We start from the raw sequence: 20,527 nt of genomic DNA, 5'->3' as shown, positions 1-20,527 counted from the left end.
CTCTTTATGGCTGATGACTTTGTTCATTTCAGCTCCTTACTTGAGATAAATTAAAGATTAAAGATGAAAAAGGAAAAAGAATTAAGGATTTCAAAGGATGTAGATTGACTATGAGTAGAATAAAAAATATAATGACTTTTTTTACTGTATTTTATTATTTTATCTTTGAATTTTTTTTGTTAGTGTCTCTTCAGATTATTATATTATTTAACCTTTTTTTGCTCCTATGTTCACAAAATAAATATAAAAGTTCAGACAGAAAGCAGAATTGTAGAATTCATTTATTTGCATTTAATGAGTACTTGAGAAAGACAAAATGATAAAGACAAGTATAAATAATTTTACAAATTAGTAAAAGAGGAAAAATGTGTAAACCATTGTCCACCTTTTTCATTCCTGCCTTGTTGTGGCTTCTTTTCCTGTCCAGCATTCAGTCCTACACCACCGTCTCATTCTCGTTCATGTCTTAAATAAAAGAGTGTAAATAAAGGATAGAATGAGAATACATAAATCAAGAGAGTAATGAGTAAGAAAAGGAGGACTCATGGTGACTTTAGTACAGAGGCTGTAATTTAGAATGGAGAGGGGGGAACATCAGAATCACCTGGGAGGGGTTTGTGTATGTTTGTTTATGCTTTCAAACTAGAACCTCCTGTCAGACCCCTGCCAAGCTCTTCTCTAACATGGCTAACCCTCTCACTCCCAGTTGAAAACCACTGTTCTAGACCTCATACCCGGAAATTAGTAAGAAACAGATCTAGAGGAGGTTAGAATATCTCTAGGTCTCAGACTGCAAGCGACAATTCTTTGTCTTTTTGAATGACTGGATTTAGCAGTATTTAAGATTGTTCCAGTGTTAAAGATGATAAATCCATGCTCTTAAAACTATTTTGTGCTGTTATGGTATTACTGTTTCTTTAGTTTTCTAGGAAAAGTCCATCCCTTTGAAAATTTTTACCTTATCTGAGCTGAACTAATGCAGATCGTGGTCAGCATAGGTAGAAGTGAAGTGTTGTCCTGAAGACCAAGTGGGATGGGGACAGATGGACGGGTGGCAGTGAGGACAGGCCAAGAAGAGTTGGGAATTGCATATTTAGAGATTTCCTTCCTACCCCAGACCAAATAGAGGAAACAGTAAAATTTCTCTTTATTAAGTAATATTTCTTCTAAAATATAATGTTTTCAGAGAATACTAATTAGTATTTCTATTTGCAAGCCAGTTATGTGTGTTTATGTGTTATTTTTATATACATGCTCAGTTTCTGCAGCTTGGTACAGTTTAGGCTAAGTGCCATGGTAGTAACTTGTTTAATCGTGAATTTGGAGCTTTTTTTTATTATGCAAGTTTGAAGGAAGGATTAAAAAGTGAAAAGATAATCTTAATTTGACACCGTACAAGAGTCTTCTTTAGCCTGACCTGTGGTGGCGCAGTGGATAAAGCGTCGACCTGGAAATGCTGAGGTTGCCGGTTCGAAACCCTGGGCTTGCCTGGCCAAGGCACATATGGGAGTTGATGCTTCCAGCTCCTCCCCCCTTCTCTCTCTCTCTCTCTCTGTCTCTCTCTCCTCTCTCTCTCTCCTCTTTAAAATGAATAAATAAAAAAAATTAAAAAAATTAAAAAAAAGAGTCTTCTTTACTTTTTTTTTTTTTGGGGGGGGGGGGTAGGAACATTGAGCTGCTCCTGTATGTGCCCTGACCAGGGAATCAAACCGGTAACTTCCATGCTCGGGATGATACTCCTATTAACCAAGCTATGTAGCCAGGGCTTAATCTTTTTTATTGATTTTTAAAGAGGGAGAGAGAGGAAGGGAGAGAGAGGGAAAAGGGAAAGGATAGCATTCATTTGTTATTCCACTCAGTTGTGCATTCCTTGTGTGTGCCCTGACCAAGGATCAGACCCACAACCTTGCTGTTTTGGGACAGCGCTCTTAACCGACTGAGCTAATCAGCCAAGGCCAAGAGTTATTTTCAAGCTTATCACTAGTGTGTATATGTTTTCCTCCTATGGTGAGGAGATTATGAACAATTATAAAGAAGCAACTAGAAGTGAATTTAAGAATAATGGGCACCATACAGAAACAATATAAAGCACGATTTTTAATGAAAAGACTTTAAAAATCCCACTATGAATTTCATATTTAATTTTATTGAAAAAGAAACAGGTTAACAGGTGCAAATCCTTAAAGTTTTCTTGTTCTTTAGACGTAAGGCACTTACAGAGCACTATCTCTTCCCATGTGTTCAGGGTACTTTTTCTCAGACTAAAGCCACACTCTAAGGTCAAGAAAGATAATACACAGTAAGACGCCTGGTGCTATAACTTTGATAGTAAAATATATTAGCAAAGTAAAATATAACAAATAGGGCCAAATCTTATTTTTGTTTGCTCTTTGCCTGTCATAATTCCAAATTACTCTGCACTCATAAGCCAGGGCACTATGTACTTTCTTGTTTGTTGTGATTGAATTTGTGTCACCTATTGTGCAATAGCAACATATTTGTTAAAATCAGGACTGTTTTTATACGTGTGCCAAATCATTATCCAACTAAACACTGTTTTCTTTTAAACGTTTTAAAGTGTGTTCACAATGAAACCAAGAATGAATTGGAGAAGATGTTGAAATGTAATGAGGAGCACCCAGCTTATCTTGCAAGTGATGAGATAACTACAGTCCGAAAGAACCTGGAATCCCGAGGAGTGGAAGTAGATCCAAGCTTGGTAATGAATATGGCAGAAAGCATGAGCATGCTTCCTTAATCTTTGTTACTTGTTGGATCGTGCCTTTGCAGTCTGTTTTCCTCACTTATAATAAATATGAGGAGAAAAATAATTTCAGTTTAGATTACTTTCTGCTTATCTTCATGATGTTTGGGGAAGAAAAAAAACAAAGCAAAACAAAAAACCATTTCTGGGCCTGTGTTTCCTAGTTAAGGTATAAGGGATCAAACCTCATTTTAATATTAGCTTAAGTTAGCTTAAATTAAAACCAACGAGAAAAGTAATTCTGGTGGGTTGCCGCGAGCCAGCGCAGCTAGTAATTCCAGGTCCTGAGTGGGAATGGTGCGGAATTAAGAAAATAGGCTTGAAGAGAAAAAGGATGGGATCGGGAGGCCTCTGCAATGCTGATTGATGGCAGGAACAGAGCATGCTCTCCGCCCCCCCCACCTGCTTTATCTATAGGGCAAAGTGAGGCCATTAGCAAATCAAAGAGATCTCTGATCACATTTCCAAGGCAATCCAAGAATTCTACCAAGTGCAGAAAATCCCCACCATACATAACCTCTTAACTTCACAAAACAAAGGATTGCTTCCAGTCTTTCTGAGGGACATGAGGGATAGGAGAGTATAAACAATCCAGCACCATAGCTAACATGAAGGTGTGGAAAAAAATAGCCTTTAGCAACTTCACATAACAAGTGAGGTGGGGGTTGGGCAGACTGTCAGCTTACTGCCAGTTCCCCACACCTCTGTCCCCCCAAAATCTAAACTGCAAAGACCCTGTTGGCTTTTAGTCCCCAGCAATGGGGAAAACAATCATGAGAAATTTCAGAGCCACATATAAATTTCTTTAAAGATTATCTGCTATTTATGTTTTCTTGTTTGAGATATGAATATACTGGTTTGTTTGTTTTTTTAAGTAAGAGTAGGGGAGATAATGAGACAGACCTCTGCATATACCCTGAGTGGGATCCACCCGGTAACCCCTTTCTGGGCTGATGTTCAAATCAACTGAACTATTTTTAGTGCCCAGGGCTGACGCTCAAACCAATCAAGCCACTGGCTGCAGGAGGAGAAGAAGGAGAGGGGTGGGGAGAAAAACAGATGGTTGCTTCTCCTGTGTGCTCTAACTGGAAATCGAACCCGGGATGTCTATATGCCTGGCTGACTATCCACGGAGCCAACCAGCCAGGGCCAAGATGTCAGTATAGTACACTTATTTTAAATTCCACCAGAGGTCAGAACAAGAAAAGAAAACAAACTCAAACACATTTATAGCTTCCATACATGTATATGTATAAATTGAAAATGAAATTAAGACTAATGATTACATGAAATTATTAGTTGAATATAGATTTAATTTATCTACATTGTCTTTGCTCTCATTAATAAGTTGTATTTGGTGTAGATACTTGTAAATTTTATGTGTTATAAGTGTTGATACTTTGGTTAATACAGTGGGAGGGACTTTGTCCATATTTAGGATATGGATTGGCTGGGTATCTTAATTACTTTTTGTGAGCGAGAAAGTCTGTGTTTTTTTTCCCCAAAAGACATTTTGTTTAGTGCACTTTATGAAGCTATAAAATTGGTAGCAAAGTACTATGATAAGAAAAGTGGATGGACTGATTATCAATCAGCAGATGGCATTCTAGTACAGTTTCATTCCCTTCACTAGTAATATTTCCTTTAGTATATAATTGATATCTCTCTAAACCCCACTTTTTTCATTTGTCAAGTGCTGCTGATGATACTTGTTCTGCCTATTTAATATTACTGTTACGCTTCTAAAAAAGACAGTGATATGAAAGAAACTTGAACACTCTGAAGAGTATATAGCAATAACATGACGTGGATCATATTGATGTGGTAACTGAAATTTAATAATCAGAAAGGAAATATTGTTGAGTTGATTGATGGGCCTGGTCTGACACCAACATTTTAGTCCCAACTCACAGCCTCTTTTTGCTTTGGAATGTTTTTCTCAAATTAGGGGAAAATAATCCCTGCCTTATCTACCTTACAAGATGATTATTTGCATATAACAACAATGCTTGTTAAAAACACTGCAAATTTTGAAGTACGTGAACTGTTAAGGGGACAGAGTAGTAGTAAATCTAAATCTAATCTTTGTCTTGAAAAAAATTAATGGATAAAAGAGGTTGGTAGAAGAACAACTTTGCCATTGGTTTTAGTTAACTTTTTTTATAAATAAGCATTGTATGTGGCTTTTCCAAATGTGCTTGATTAACCTGAGGAGTGTGTAATAAATAACTCTTTGGTCTTTGTTTCCTTTTTTTCATTTTAGATTAAGGACACTTGGCATCAAGTTTATAGAAGACATTTCTTAAAAACAGCTCTAAATCATTGTAACCTTTGTCGAAGAGGCTTTTATTACTACCAACGGCATTTTGTAGATTCTGAGGTAAGGTTTCTAAAAACAAGTAGAAATGGTTTTTTTTTTTGGTTTTGGGGTTTTTTTTTTTTGTATTTTTCTGAAGTTGGAAACGGGGAGGCAGTCAGACAGACTCCCGCATGCGCCCGACCAGGATCTACCTGGCATGCCCACCAGGGGGCGATGCTCTGCCCATCTGGGGCGTCGCTCTGTTGCAACCAGGGCCATTCTAGCGCCTGAGGCAGAGGCCACGGAGCCATCCTTAGCACCCGGGCCAACCTTGCTCCAGTGGAGCCTTGGCTGTGGGAGGGGAAGAGAGACACAGAGGAAGGAGAGGGGGAGGGGTAGAGAAGCAGATGGGCACTTCTCCTGTGTGCCCTGGCTGGGAATCGAACCCGAGATTCCTGCACGCCAGGCCGATGCTCTGCCACTGAGCCAACTGGCCAGGGCCTAGAAATGTTTTTTAGTAATAGTTTTTTAGATGCTTAAAAGCAAACCTTAGTTTTAGCATTAATTTTAAGTCCTTTGATCTTCTGGGGAATAGGTTTGATTTATAAAGAATTACCTAATCCATATCTTTTCAAAGATATTTACCACTTACGGCAGGAAGTATCAATGCATCTTAAATGCACATCATTCCAGTGCTTGAAAGATTATGTGTGCATAAAATAGGCACTTATCACTTAAAATTCTTTTAAGAATTAACTTTTTATGTTAGAAAATATTACATTGCCTTTGTAAAGGTAAGTGCAGTAAATAAATATAAAAAACTATGCAAAAGGACATAATTCCTTATAATCCTTGATTTAGGAGTAATTGTAATTAACATTTTTATATATTTTTGTTCAACTCTTTCCATAAAATATCGTCTATTTGCATGGTGGAAATCATACTGCAAAATGATTTTTTATGGTGATAGTTTCCTATATTATGTTGTAATTTTTTTTATATCACTAAAACCTTGTTTTAAATAATTCTATTAAGTTCTTGGATTAGACAGTTGTAAACATAGTTTAATATCACATTTTAGAAAGTAACCTCTAGGTGGCAGCAGACTGATGTATTTTGAGCATTTTCTTACAAGCAAAATTTTATTATGTTCTTCTGAAAGAGCTTTATTAATCAGAGATCCTATTTGAGACCCCTAAAATGTTTTCCTTTTGTATTTTCAGAAGCTTAAAATAAATTTACATTTAAATGTCCTAATGTAAAAAGTGGCAAGTTTTTTGCATAATTTTAATTTTTGAGAAGACCTTTCTACAGAATAAGCTTCTTTTTAAAAAAATCATTTATTTTCATATTACAGCTGAATTTCAAAACTTTCTTGAGCATATCCTCATGGAAAAGAGGATAAGCCAAAGACGCACGTTAACATGGTTGTTGGAATTAAATGCAAAGTAAAGGTTATAATATGCTGTGTCTTTCTACTTGTATACAGTGTAATGAAATGTCCTACTTCACAAATTTATTTGCTTTGTCATTGGAATCAAAGCAAAGTTATATAGGTGTGGAGTAGGTAGAACCCCAGTCATGCAGAATTTGATGGATCCTGAGCAGAAAGATTCAGTAGCTTATGTCTATAGTAGGGATATATATATGTTAGGTAAATCTAAGTATTTTATTTAAAGGTTAGGCTGTAGGTACTCAACTTTAGTAGCTGTCTGTGTTCACGATCAAATTTATGCTTCAGTTTGCATCTGGTAATCTTTATTACGTTATATTTTAGTTGGAATGCAATGATGTTGTCCTGTTTTGGCGGATACAGCGCATGCTTGCAATCACCGCAAATACTTTAAGGCAGCAACTTACAAACACTGAAGGTAAGCCACAGAGGGACCACTTTCTAATTATGACATCAAAAATGATACTAATAGCATCCATTTTTAATAGCATGCCCAGTACTTCTTTTACAATAGGTCTAATAAAAAACAAAAATTATTATTTGCCCTTAAAATATTAATGAAAATAAATCATAATTTAAAATGATGGGAAATGAAACATACCAGGAGTCTCCCTTTATTACACAAAAACTGTTAGAAAAAGACTTCTAAGCATCACTTAGTTTTTTTGAGAAATCTGCACCTCTGTTAAAGCATTAGGGCTTGAGAATATGACTTTCTCTGACAATATGTATTTTTTATGCTGTTAAAAGTACATACTGTATAAGCCCTGTCTGGTTGGCTCAGCAGGAGCCTTGGCCTGGCATGTGGAAGTCCTAAGTTCGGTTCCTGGTCAGTGCACACAGGAGAAGTGACCATCTGTCTCTCCACCCCTCCCCATTTCTCTCTTTCTCCCCCCCCCTTCCCACTCCTACAGCCATGATTCATTTGAGCAAGTTGGCCCTAGGTGCTTAGGATGGCTCATGGCCTCCCCTCAGGTGCTAAAATAGCTCAGTTGCCAAGCAACAGAGCAACAACCCCAGATGGGCAGAGCATTGCCCCATAGTGGCCTTGCCAGGTGGATCCTGGTTGGGGCACATGTGGGAGTTTGTCTCTCTGCCTCCTCACCTCTCACTTAAAAAAAAATGGAATCACATTTAAAAGTACTGTATAAATAGGTCATTACTCTCCCTATAACTGTGAGAAGTCTGAACTTAATAGACCTAAATGTGATGAAAAAAGTAAGAAGTTATTCTCCATATATTGTTAATTTCACATCGTTGTGCATTCATAAAAGCAGTACTCCTCAGATTTTTTTATTTACTTTAAATAGTCAGACGATTAGAGAAAAATGTTAAAGAAGTATTGGAAGACTTCGCTGAAGACAGTGAGAAGAAGGTTAAGCTGCTTACTGGTAAACGAGTTCAACTGGCTGAAGACCTCAGTAAGTAGTTTTTCCAGCCTTTACCTTACTGCCTTTTCACCTTCCCCATTTCCATTTATTTGTTCACCCATTTATTCTCAAACTTGTAGAAAAGTATATACAAAGAACGTTTTTCCCTGAACTGTCTGAAGGCTGACTTGAAGCCCCATAGCTTCCAAGTACTTTAATGTGTGTTTCGTAGAAACAAGCATTTTCTCTTAGAACCATAATGCAGCCATTAAATCAGGTATTAACACTGATGCGTTACTACACCTAATTTCACAGCCCATTCGGGTTTCCTCTGTTGTCCTAGTATTGTCCTTCCATCTAACAGGATGCCATGCTCATCCGTACTTGCCCGGACCCAGCTTCCTTTTTTTAGAAAATGGTATTTAGAAATCAAGAGCTGGGAACTAGATCTGCTCATTGTTACTGGACTGTCGCTGCTCCCAGACCCTCTCAGTGGAAAGAGCCAGGGAACAAGTGCTGTGTGTGTGCGTGTACACATGTGGAGACCTGTACACACGTTTGCATCTGTGTTCCTAGTCATATGCATATGTCTATATTGAAAACCATAGGCTGACTCTGATACTTACCCGTTTAATCCTATAATACAGGACTTGTTCTAGTTTTCTCCTTTTCCATATTTATAACTTTTTTTGGACAGTGAGAAATCTGGCTTCAAGTATTATTTATATATTAACTTATTTTGACCATTCCTTCAGTATGTAACCGAACTCGTCACTATCCCTTCATTGAGCAAACACTCTTTCACCCAGCTCCAGCTCTTATCCTGACCGCAGGCCGCCACCACAGTGCCTCCCCTGTGTCAACACACTTCTTACCTCGTCCAGGCTCTGACATCCCGCATGTGTCAGGTTTCCCTTCCTCATGGAGTCCTTTTCACTCTGACCCCGTGTGCAGACCTCTCCCCGTCTCATTATTCCCTCCCCTCTCCCTACACAAGGACTCCTTCCTCGCTGAAGCCAGACCGTGTTTTCATGGAGACACCCTCTTTGTGCTACTTGTGCTCCAGCACGCTGCACCACACTGCCTCTTACACAGATACACGCCCTCAGGCGGGCCGGGCCCCGGCACCCTGCGTGAACAGTCTCTTCAGCCTGCCAGGCTCTCACCTGCACTGGGCAATGTGGCTTTCCCTCCCCTCCACCACCTCCACCCCCATTCCAGCTGGACCTTACTGCTCACTTTGTCTCTTTGTTTGGGGGGTGGTATTTAGTTCTTTCCTACTGCTAGTAGGGTCCTAGCTTTAAGATGTTTGATTACATATTAAAATTTATTTAGATCCTTGAGAATCTAAGGAAGTCAGTAAAAGATTAATATTAATAAATAAAACTAAAAATACAGGGTTTGAGCTTCTGTTTGAGCTTACCTTGTTATAAATTTCCCTTATGTCAGCTTCATGAAACAAAGTATTTTTTCTTTCATTGCACTTAAATTTGTTATCCTGAGTTTTCTGTTATCTAAAAAAAGCATATGATGAATAGAAAGAAGGTTTTCGAATATGAAAACAGTTTCTAAGCTGAATTTTTATCACTGCAGTATAATCTTGGGAATATTTGAGAGAAAGCAGGCAGTTTTCCTCTTATGCCCTGTGCCTAAGCAGTGTGCTGTCTCCACTGCTTGTCTTTGCATTCTCTCTCCATTTCTATGTTACCTGATACCTGAGCTTTGCTTGTTCTTTTCCTTTTCTTTCTTTAAATAATCTTTTTCTTTTTTTTTTTTTTTTAGTGAGAGAAGGGGAGGCAGAGAGACAGACTCCCACATGCACCTGACCGGGATCCACCCGGCATGGCCACTCTGGAGCGATGATCTGCCCCTCTGGGGTGTTGCTCCATTCATCTGCCCGTCTGGGGTGTTGCTCCATTGCAACTTGAGCCATTTTCTAGCGCCTGAGGCAGAGGTCATGGCGCCATCCTCAGTGCCCATGGCCAACTCACTTGAGCCAATCAAGCCATAGCTGCGGGAGTGGGAGGAGGAGAGAATGAAGGAAAAAAGGGGAGGGGATGGGTGGAGAAGCAGATTATCACTTCTCCTGTGTGCTCTGACTGGGAATCAGACCCAGGACATCTACATGCTGGGCCAACACTCTACCACTGAGCCATCTGGCCAGGGCCTAAACAGTCTTTTTTTGAAACATATCCAATTTTAACTTTTAAACCATTTTCAGTTGCCTTTCTTTTGGTTTTTTTACATGCCACTTTAGCAACATAGTTTTAAGTGTGGTCAAACTTATAGAAGACCTGTGTTTAATGCAGAGTTGCCATTTACTAGCTGTGTCAGCTTAGGCAGGGTATCTCCCAGAGCCTTAGCTTCTTTGTGAAAATGACCACTATAATAGTTATTGCTATTTTAGGAGAATTAGTTCAAAACCATTTAGAAGTTCCTGGTTCATAATTTTATGCTAAATTAGTACTGTTCCAGGAAGGGGTGTGTCAGCGGCATAGTGTATACAAATATATTTCTTTTGTGCTCCTCAGGACATAGTTATCAGACAGTGAAATACTTCATTTTTAAGTGATCAAAAAAATGATGTGTCTTTTCTCATGCTTTATAACAGGAGTCCTGTGTGTGACCCGATTCCCAGTCACTTTCCGTTGCCATCGGATTCCTTAGTGAAAGTGTATTACTAACAAATTTGTGCACTGTCAAGCCAGGCCGTATGTTTTTCTACTGGCTTTTCTGAGAAACTTGTGACTCCGTGACATGATTTACTACTTCTGTACATATAAAATTATGGTCGTGTTAATGTACCAAATTATGTCCTTGGAAGCAAGTGTTTCGCCGTGACCGGCCTCATCAGCCACCCTGAGGGAACTGGGCCATGACTTTGTCCAGTAGCTGAGACAGTCTTGAGCGTCTCTCCTTACTGCTTATCTTCAGTCTAACCCTTGGGGATATGGCTGTGGATAGTTTCAGCCAGAAAACTCTTAAAGTGTAACAGTTACTACTCTATTACACAGATACCTGTTCAGCTGGAATAGTGTGTTAGTTAACAGAATTTAGAGAAGGGAGGTGATTACTATAATTTAAAAATTGTACAGTGTGGAATATTGTCGAGATTAGTAAAGTTTGGTGTATCGCATTTAGTACGAGTCTTAAATTTGCTCAATTTTAAATCATATTACCACTTTATTTTTGAGATTCATCAACTGATCATCCTTGAAGTTGAGTGCATAAGAAGTAGCACAGTGTTTTCTCATACTCTGGAGAAGCTATACCATGTTCACTAGTGAAATGAAACCACAGAGCTACAGTTAGGCAGGTCAGAGAGATGAGAGCAGAGACCACTTCTCTTGGTCTCAGGAGGCTCATGGGAAGAGGGGTCACGCATAGGAGCAGGACTTTGGAGATATGGCAGATTCCATGGCTGGAGCCAGGGACGGCAGGATGAACCTGAAGGTCTAGAGCAGCGGTTCTCAACCTGTGGGTCGCGACCCCGGCGGGGGTCGAACGACCAAAACAGGGGTCGCCTAAAGCCATCGGAAATACATATTTAAAAATGTATTATAAATATGTGTTTCCGATGGCTTTAGGCGACCCCTGTGTTTTGGTCGTTCGACCCCGCCGGGGTCGCGACCCACAGGTTGAGAACCGCTGGTCTAGAGGTAAGGAAGTACTTGAGGAATGGTAGGGATCATAACTGAAGTCCAATTCCAAAGGTACCACAGACAAACCCAAGTTAGGGCATGGTCAACTAAACAGCTAGCCCGTCATCTTCAAATGCATCACCATCATGAGAGACAAGGAAGGACTGTTCCAGATTGAGGGAAACTAAAGAAATGCGGAGTGTGGTCCTGCACTCACCTTCTTGCTCTAAAGGACACTAATGGTCCAGTGGGTAGAACTTGAAAGGGTTCTGAGCGTGCCGTGGTAGTAGTACTTCCGTGTTAATTTTTAAATTTTAATTGTTAAATTGGTATTATTTAGGAAAATATCTTATTTGTAGCTAATACGTAATAGAATATTTGAGGCTTTTGGGGGCATAAACACAGTGAATGATTCAGGAAAACTGTTTGTAATGTTCTGATAATTTTTTTTCTATAAGTCTGGGATTATATAAAAAGTAAAAAAAAGTGTTTGTTTTTTATAACAAAATTAATGGATCAGGCTCATGAAAATAATTTAGAGACAATGAAACTTTTCTAAACATGACCTCTATAAAGTTGTCAGAAGACTATTACCTCATAGGCAATTTAATAAAATACATAGCTCATCTTTTCACCTTAATTTCTTATTTGCAGTGTCTAGTCACACTTAAACCTGTCTGGTGTATAAATGTGCCCACTATGACTTTGATGAAATTATTTTTATTTTGTAGTGAAATGTATTTCAAACAATGTTAATACATATTTAAATGCAGTCTTAACTTAGATAAAACCTACTTGGATTCCCAGCATAATTTTTTGTGTTTCCAACCTATGTATTCAAACAGACAGCAATTTTAAAATGCCTTTTTTTTTTTTTTTTTGGAGAGGGGAAAATTGGTATCTTGTTAGCTTAAGTCAAAGTTTTTCTTTCTGTTATGACCTTATATAAATTTTTATGATTTTCTATAAAAAATAATAGCACTGTCATCTCACAGACTTGTTCAGAATTTGTTCTCCATCCCACCCAGCTTAATAATGGCTGGTAATGTTGCTAAACTGAGTTTCATCAGTACAGCCTGGAATTCTCTTACTGTTTGCTGTTGCTATGAATATTGTGTCAACTGTTAACTAGGTTATTGTGAGGTTCAGACCTTAAATCAATTGCTCAGGATTCAGAGCTTAGGTTTCTCTTAACTCTCGTTCACTGGAGCTCGAGTTACACTGGTCATCTCTGAGAACACAATCAAAGCATCATTGACACCCAGGAATTACGGGGGCATTACCAGTCATTTAGCTCTTTTTCTAAGAATTACAGTCTTTCTTTATTTTACAATACCTTTTCATTTTTATAGCAGAACTTGAAACTGTTTATGAATGTATACTTGAATATTATTCTCTCCCAGGTACTAGGTTATATGCTTTGCCTGCTTTCTCGTAGGTACAGTCCTCTTTTTTTACTTTATAAAGAAATGGAGACTTAGATAGATAGTAAGTGATAAAGCCAAGATTTGAGCCCAGGTGTTTTAACTACTGTGTCAAAACTTATTTGAGAAAAAAATTCAAGCAACTAGAAAATAATATTACATAAAGTGGTCCTTTATACAACTGCTTACAAAAATTAGGGGATATTTCAAAATTAATATAAAACAATAAAATATCCCCTAATTTTTGTGAGCAATATACATATATGGAAGCTTCCAAAACTACTTTTGCAGGGTGGGTTAAAAAGACATATTAGTGATGATCATCATCATATTCCTACACTATAAAAAGCTTTGCAATTGAAACTGTCAAATGATATGGAAACTTTGATAGAATTAGAACATCTGGGTAAGAGAACACTAACTAAAGTGTACATAAAGCCACAGACACATTGTGGAAGTTAGGTTTCTTTATATGACTTGCGATCACATCTCGAAGTATAGTCTGTCAAATTCTACCATAGATAAATACTACCTGAGTGCCCAAAATTCAGATGCAGATTTTCCGTGTGAAGTGTTCATGCTTAGAGACTTAGGATCCAGCTATAAGTCATACAGAATTTTTATCAAGTATTTGAGGCATTCTGTTGAGCTATTCTGTGTGAGTGTTAAAATGTTTTATAGTAAGCTTTAGGGTATTTATTCATACTGCTTAATTTCTTATTTGCAGTGTTTAGTCACACTTAAACTGTCTGGTGTTTAAATGTGCCCACTATGACTTTGATGGAATTATTTTTATTTTGTAGTGAAATTTCATAGAAGATGTGCTTCAGTAAATACTTCATATTTACAACTCATTCACCAGTGAAATGTGAAAACAGTGGTAAACTCCTTTACTTGGGCTACCATTGCTATAGTGTGATCTCCTTAATGTTAAAAAAACTGTAGCTTAAAAGAGGCTGGTAAATTAGAATTTTCCAATATCCGAGGCTTTTTTCTCGGGCAGTTAATTTGCTCTGCTGACTCCCCACGCGAGGTGGCAACAGCTGGCCTATTTACTAGAGCTGGGGGATTAGAGAGGAGGAATCACAGCAGCGCGCTCGGCCTCTTGCCTCTGTTGACTGTTCTTTATTGTTTGATGCCTGAGTATCTCCCAGACAGCAAGCAATTGTTTCTTGAAACTTAAAGTTTGTTTCTCTTGGGAGTATACAATGCTGGTGGGGCTGGTCTTTGTGTCTCTTCACTTTCCCAGTCTCCTCTTATCCTCCACCCCGTGCTTTCTCTTGATAATTAGAAAGTAGCGAAGATATAAGCTTTGTATCTTAATGTGTAGGGGATTCCGTTTTGACTTTAAAAATTTAGAAAAAATAGACTACAGATGGAAACATTTTTTCGTAGAGCTCCCAGATATTCAGTTACAATCTGTTTTTATAATGAAAACTTGGTTCTCCATAATGAATCTACTAGTACGTTTTTGAAATTACAGTGATGAAAAGGGAACAGCAGCAGAATGATTCAATATCACCATTTTAAAAGCCAAGATCAGAAGAGAAATGCACCATAGGTGTTTAAATCTAGAAAGGCCCTTTCACTAACTCCAGAACGTAATCCTAATTTATAGGATAGTTAAGAAATATCTTCATGCCATGTTAAAACTTGAATAAAAAGTAATCAGAACATATGTAGATGGAACCCTCAGCCAGAATGATTTCTTTTTTTCACTTAGAAAAGAAAAAATATCAAGACATTCTTGTATTTTATTTCCATTAGTTATTCCACATTCCTAAACTTATCCCATACCTGCCATGCGCTTGAAGGCCACTGTTGATAAAAAAAAATAGTGGCTATGAAGTAGTGAGAGACTGGAAATAATCCTGGGATGATTATTATAGTCAGAATTAAAAGGATAAGAAAAGCAAATTTTTGAAACTATTTTTCCAGAGGTGGGGCTCTGGCTGCCAGTTTTGACACCTCTCCCTCCATGGGTGATCATCGCCATGGAGCGCCACCACCCACCCTTCTGCCCCCGAACCAGTACTATAGAGTCCTTCCTGTTCATAGCAGTACAGTTAGTTATTCATTGGGATAAAATTGATATATATCTTCTTTTAGTGGAGTCTGATAAACCATGTGATTGTTGAAAATATGGTAAGTTATTTGAACTCTATAGTAGCATGTTCACTTTTTTTTTCTGACAATGTTACCAAAGAAAATTAATTTTAAAGGGATTTAAAGGAGAAAGCGGTGGTATTAAGTTGTAGAATTCTAGGTACCTAGCACCGAGAGCATTTGAACAAACAAACAAAAAAGCGCAATCACAGAGAATAGCGTAAGGTGCCCTAGGGAGAAAGCATGACCTGTAAGGACCCCTGTAACATCACTTATATCTAAATACAGGCAGTCCCCGGGTTACCAACAAGATAGGTTCTGTATATAGATTTGAAATATTTATTTATATGCGCAGAAAGGTAATAACAAGTACTATGTTAAGACAAACACCTGTCTTAAGTTGCATTTAACAGGTAAATACACCTGTTCCCACTAGATACAAATTGAACTTAAGGACAAACGTACAGAACCTATCTTGTTTGTAACCTGGGAACTGGCTATCCTGCTACTGCATTTCTTTGGCCAATAATTTTAAGACCTCACTACTGCTTTTCTCCTTTCTCCTAGCTTCTAGCACATTTCTAAGCAGTCTTTTCTCTTTGTTTCTCTTTTCTTATGTCTCACTGTGCCTCCTGGTGGATCATTAGCACTTGGTCCGAAACCAGTACTTTTCCTCTGCACTGCTTCTTTGCCTTCTTTCAGTGGTTCAGAACCTCTGCCAGTGACGTCTAACTGAGGAGAAGGCAGGCTTTCCACTATAGGCAGGCAACCAAAATAACCAACGTACGGAGAACATTTTATGTTTATTATATTGATCTATTCTGCCAAAGTGATTTGGTTCTTTTATAAATTCACCATACCTTACATATTATATTGTATGTGTTCAATAACTGTTTGACCATGAGCTTCTAATACAGATTTTTTATTAGCCCCTCTTTCTCTTGACTTAAAAAAAGAAGCTGTCTCTTCTTATCCTAAGGAAACTTTTTTCTACTTTGTCATACCAGAAAGTTCCCATCCCATTTCCCTTGGGGAGCAGCTAGCATTTGCAACCTTTACCCTGTGCCACTCACTCCCTTGCTGACGTCTGGGATCTGCTTTCATCCCCAACGAGACCACTTCTTTCTGGTCACCAGTGATTTCCACCAGTGATTTTCAGTTCACCAAAACACTGATAATTTTTTAGGTTTGTTAGGAATTTTCTTAGTTGATTGGAATATTTCCATTCTCTTTGACACATTCATGTATACTTTGGAATGGTTATTAGTAGGAATGAGTATATTTGGAAAATGAAAAGATTGGAATGTTTTTCTTCACTACAGAGTACGTAAGATAACTTTATTCTGTTTTATGTTATCAGTGTTTCTGGTCAGTAAGGCATCTTTTTTGGGGAAAAGTGATCAAATGTTTCAGTTATGCCTCTGTGAAATAATATTTTTTCATATTAAGTTGAAATTTCCAAATTAAAGCATCTAAGGAAAATAGTGAAAGATTATTTTTCCCTTCAGTCTGCATATGTGAAGTGGACTGTGCTTTGTGCTGTAGCTGAGAGTAAGAGCCGGACGAGAGTCAGATACAAAGAACAGAGTAATCCTCAGGGAGAGTCTCTGTGCTAGAAAAGCAGTTATTTACACAGAATTCTCCATCACAAACCTGAGTGCTGTGCTTTCCAGGTTACTGATGAAAAAATCCAGCCTCAAAATGGGACGTTAAGAGTCAAGCACGTTTTTCGTGGCCTAAGTCTATTTTTTTAAAGCAACATTGAAGGATATTAATAAATTGGTACAAGATTAAAAGAATATTTACCTTTCTGTAATCTTACACAGGCTACTGATACTTCATGCCTTACTAGCAAGTATATTCTTTTCACTTTAAATTCACGTTTCAACTGATTAAAAGTAAGAATAAAGATAAGAAAGATTTCTCTAATAATTTACAGATTGAATTTTTCATTTATCATTTTAAGGTAGGTTTTATTTATGTGTTGTTGTGATGTGTGTTTATGTGTATATTCTTATATATAAAAAGGTCAGTGCACAGAATTAAAGCTTAGGAATTATGCTGTTTTTTCCCCCTTACTAACAATATTCTGCTCACAAAAATTAGAGGATACTTTATTGCTTCATATTCGTTTTTGAAATATCTCCTAATTTTTGTGAGCAGTATACTTACCACTTCCTTAGTGACTGAGTTCAGAATGAAATAACATCTTTGAACTTGCAGTTAAACTTTGATTTGTTTTCTTTTTAATTGTTTTATATATTCTCTCCATTTCTAAGATGGAAAAAAGTAGAATTGAGTCATTGAAAACAGTCTAATCACAAATTGGCTTGTGAAACAGCATATTAAAAAATAAGATTATGCAAGACATGAATAAATTATTTAAAAAGAAGTCTTGAAGGACAAATTGATGTACACTAAACTGGTATCCTCTGAAGTAGGGTTGTCAGAGTGGTTGGAGAGGGGATTAAAGGCAAAAGAAATTTCTTACTATTTTTATACATTTCTAAACTGTTTTTTCCCAACTGAACATAATTTCATATTCTTAATTATTGTTGTCATGGAAATGATAAAGCTAATTCATGATATGATCAAGCTAATTCATGATATGATCAATCTTAAAAGTAACAGAATATTTTCCCAAATAACCTCTTGGTTATTTGATACCAAGAGACATTTTATGGGACCACATAGTAATAGCTCATCATGGTATCCTCTTTAGTGGTTAGGACTCACTTTGATTTCATACCATGTCCAGTGCCTGCCTATCTTGGATCTGTCATCTGTGAATGAATTGGAATCTGTCCTGAACTAGTGACGTTTTCAAGCTTGTGCAACCTAGTTAAGATAATAAATTTTCTCTACTTCCTTGGTATCTACTGTGTATGAAGGTAGTCCATTTTAATTTCTCTTTGAAGAGCTGTTTTATCCATTCCTTAGTTTCAGTATTTTGACTTATAAAAGGAAGTTGTTAGATCATTTTTTCTGGGCCAAGGAATTTAAGTCTTTTTAGTCTCTCCTTTTATTGATGTCATTTTATAGTCTGAGTCATAGGTCCAGTATGTACCTGTCTTCACCAAGTATAGGACCAGAATTTTTAGGTGTTTTTGTTTTAATCCTTTTTATTATTATAGAACTGGTATATATGCATTGTGGAAAATTAGAAAATATGTTTAGCAAATTTTTAAACAATTGCTACTACCTAGAGATAACCACTGTAACATTGTAGTCTAACAAATTTTTTAATGTGGTCCTAGGAACATAATTTCTGTCATATTCTTGTCACACAGTTTTATGAAGAGATCTTAGGCAGGCTTTCCCTTACGCCTCCAATCTTCATCACCATTGCTTCTATTTCTGGTTTCTCATATCAGAGCCAGCTAAAATTTTCTTCCTTTTCTTTATATAAACTATTTTAAAAGGTTCACTGAGAGAAAAAGCAGCATTTGTAAAAATAAAACCTATAGTACCAGTTAGTTTTAAATAGGTCAGGTATTCCAGAGGCTTTATTGTAGCAAAACATGTACTGAAAATCATGGTCCTTTGAAAGTTAACCCCCACCTGATTCAGGACCCTGGAACTTCCTATCTCCGCTTGTGCCTTCATTATGTCTCTTCCTTCTTCAGAATTGTTCAGGACATTCCCATTTTAAAACCGCTGGACTGATTCTTCTGTGCACTCTAGCTACTTTTGATCTTGATTCTCTTTTAAACAGGAGAGCCTTTGAACATTTTCTGCTGCCTCCATTTTAACCATCCACTCAATTCTTAACTTTGTAATTTTTTATTCTCATTTTTACTTAAATTATTTTTTCTAAAATGGCTGACCAGAGAAAGCAGTGAATAGAAGGTATTCTCTTATAACTGCACGATTTGGTAATTTGGAATCCAAATCCTGCTTGGGACTCTATTATCTGTCCCTTACATTTATATAGAGTTTTACGATTTACAAAATGTGTTATGTTTGTCCATGGTTGCACCTTGTCAAGGCATAAGAGGCTTTTAAGGTGTTATCCCCATTGTTCAGACAGGGGAATTGATGTTCACTGAGAAAAATCACTTAGCTCCTTCTCTAAATACTTATGGCAAAGCTGGTGCTAACAACGTGTTGGAGATGGCATCTTTTTTATTTGTTTTGGGATTTTGTTCATCTTTAGTCTTTGGGTTTCTTCTTGTAGTTGACTATAGATAATGAAGTTCATATAATTTCTCTTCTTTTCAATGTTATTTTTAATGTGTTAGTTTTAGAGCCTACTCTCCTAGTTAAACTAATTATTAAGTATCTAGGACAATGAATTTGCCTCCAAAGACATATGTAATGGTTTTGTTCTTCAAAAGAGTAACCCAGGTTTATAAATCTATGTATATATTCTTACTGCTATTTCAATGTTTTGATTTTCCTTTTCTATAGAAAAAAAATTGTGACTTCAAATTTAAAGGTGACTTTCTAAATTAATGAACATCTGAAATTAAATGTCTTTTCATTTCATTGAGCCTTATTGTGAGGGCTCAGAAGCCAGTAGCAGTAATGACACCTCCTTACAAGGTTGTTGTGACAACTGAAAACTTATGCTATCAGCCTCTAAAACATGAATGCCTATTTGTTCTCCTTGTGATAAGTTTAATACTTTGTCCCAATGCAGTATCTTATTTAAGGGATATAATTGTATTTCATTTTTGCTTTTTATCTTACTTAATAACTTTATTATTATAATTAACCCTGTAATTTTAAAATTCCATATTTTTCCATACACTTTTAGTTTGGTTCATACATCAGAATTACATTTTGTTTTTATATTATTTCCTTTTACTTTTAAAATTATATTAATGAGCTGACTGTTTAAGAATCTTGCTCATGATCCATTCATCTGTTACGCCTCCTTTTTAAAGCTTCAGCACTGAAGGTCTTTTGACAAACCAATATTTATAACAGTTTGACAGCGGGATGAGGAACAGCGTTTGTCTTTGTAACAGCTTGAAGAAAGACCCTTTCCAGGACCCAGTCATGCAGTTACAATCTTGACCTCTTTCTTATGCTGGGAACATACATACAGCAGCATGTGTTTTCTTGTCCCATTGACTGTCCATTCACTTCCCATCTGTTTTGCAGTCTTAAAGGAACAGAAGGGGCCCTCTTCTTATAAATCTGTCTTTGCAAGTGATAAATGATGTCCTGTCTCTTTAAGGGCTGCCTGGGTGGTTTTCCTTTCCTTAAAATGTTTCAACTTCTCTCCTAACAAAATTTGGATAAAATATACTTTTAAGAATAAGAGGAAATAGAAAAGAAAAAAAATGATGAGTTATTTTAAAAACTTAATTGATTAGGAATGACTGTTTTACTGGTTATAAGGCTAGAGCTTTCCCAACTGCCTAAATCATATATTTAAAATTGTCTTTATATCTAAATTGCTCAACAGGAACTAAAGGAATGTGTTTATTTTGAGGTAGTGTTTTTATTGGAGAAAAAGCAA

General features: G+C 37.0%; 1 protein-coding gene across 4 annotated transcripts in view; it reads left to right on the top strand.

Moving 5' to 3' along the window:
- OPA1 (OPA1 mitochondrial dynamin like GTPase) overlaps nucleotides 1–20,527 on the top strand; it is a 111,706-nt gene that overhangs the window by 75,432 nt on the left and 15,747 nt on the right. For all 4 annotated transcript variants that reach the window (XM_066241708.1, XM_066241705.1, XM_066241706.1 and 1 more), the window contains 4 exons: nucleotides 2,579–2,719; nucleotides 5,028–5,144; nucleotides 6,841–6,934; nucleotides 7,827–7,937. In XM_066241708.1, coding sequence (XP_066097805.1) covers nucleotides 2,579–2,719; nucleotides 5,028–5,144; nucleotides 6,841–6,934; nucleotides 7,827–7,937 — 463 coding nt within the window. The remainder of the gene's footprint in view (nucleotides 1–2,578; nucleotides 2,720–5,027; nucleotides 5,145–6,840; nucleotides 6,935–7,826; nucleotides 7,938–20,527) is intronic.

The sequence above is a fragment of the Saccopteryx bilineata genome, chromosome 8 (genome assembly GCF_036850765.1).
Source record: "Saccopteryx bilineata isolate mSacBil1 chromosome 8, mSacBil1_pri_phased_curated, whole genome shotgun sequence".
In the NCBI taxonomy this organism is placed as follows: Eukaryota; Metazoa; Chordata; class Mammalia; order Chiroptera; family Emballonuridae; genus Saccopteryx; species Saccopteryx bilineata.
Note: the sequence above shows the minus strand (reverse complement) of the source record. Positions and strands in the feature narration are given on the sequence as shown.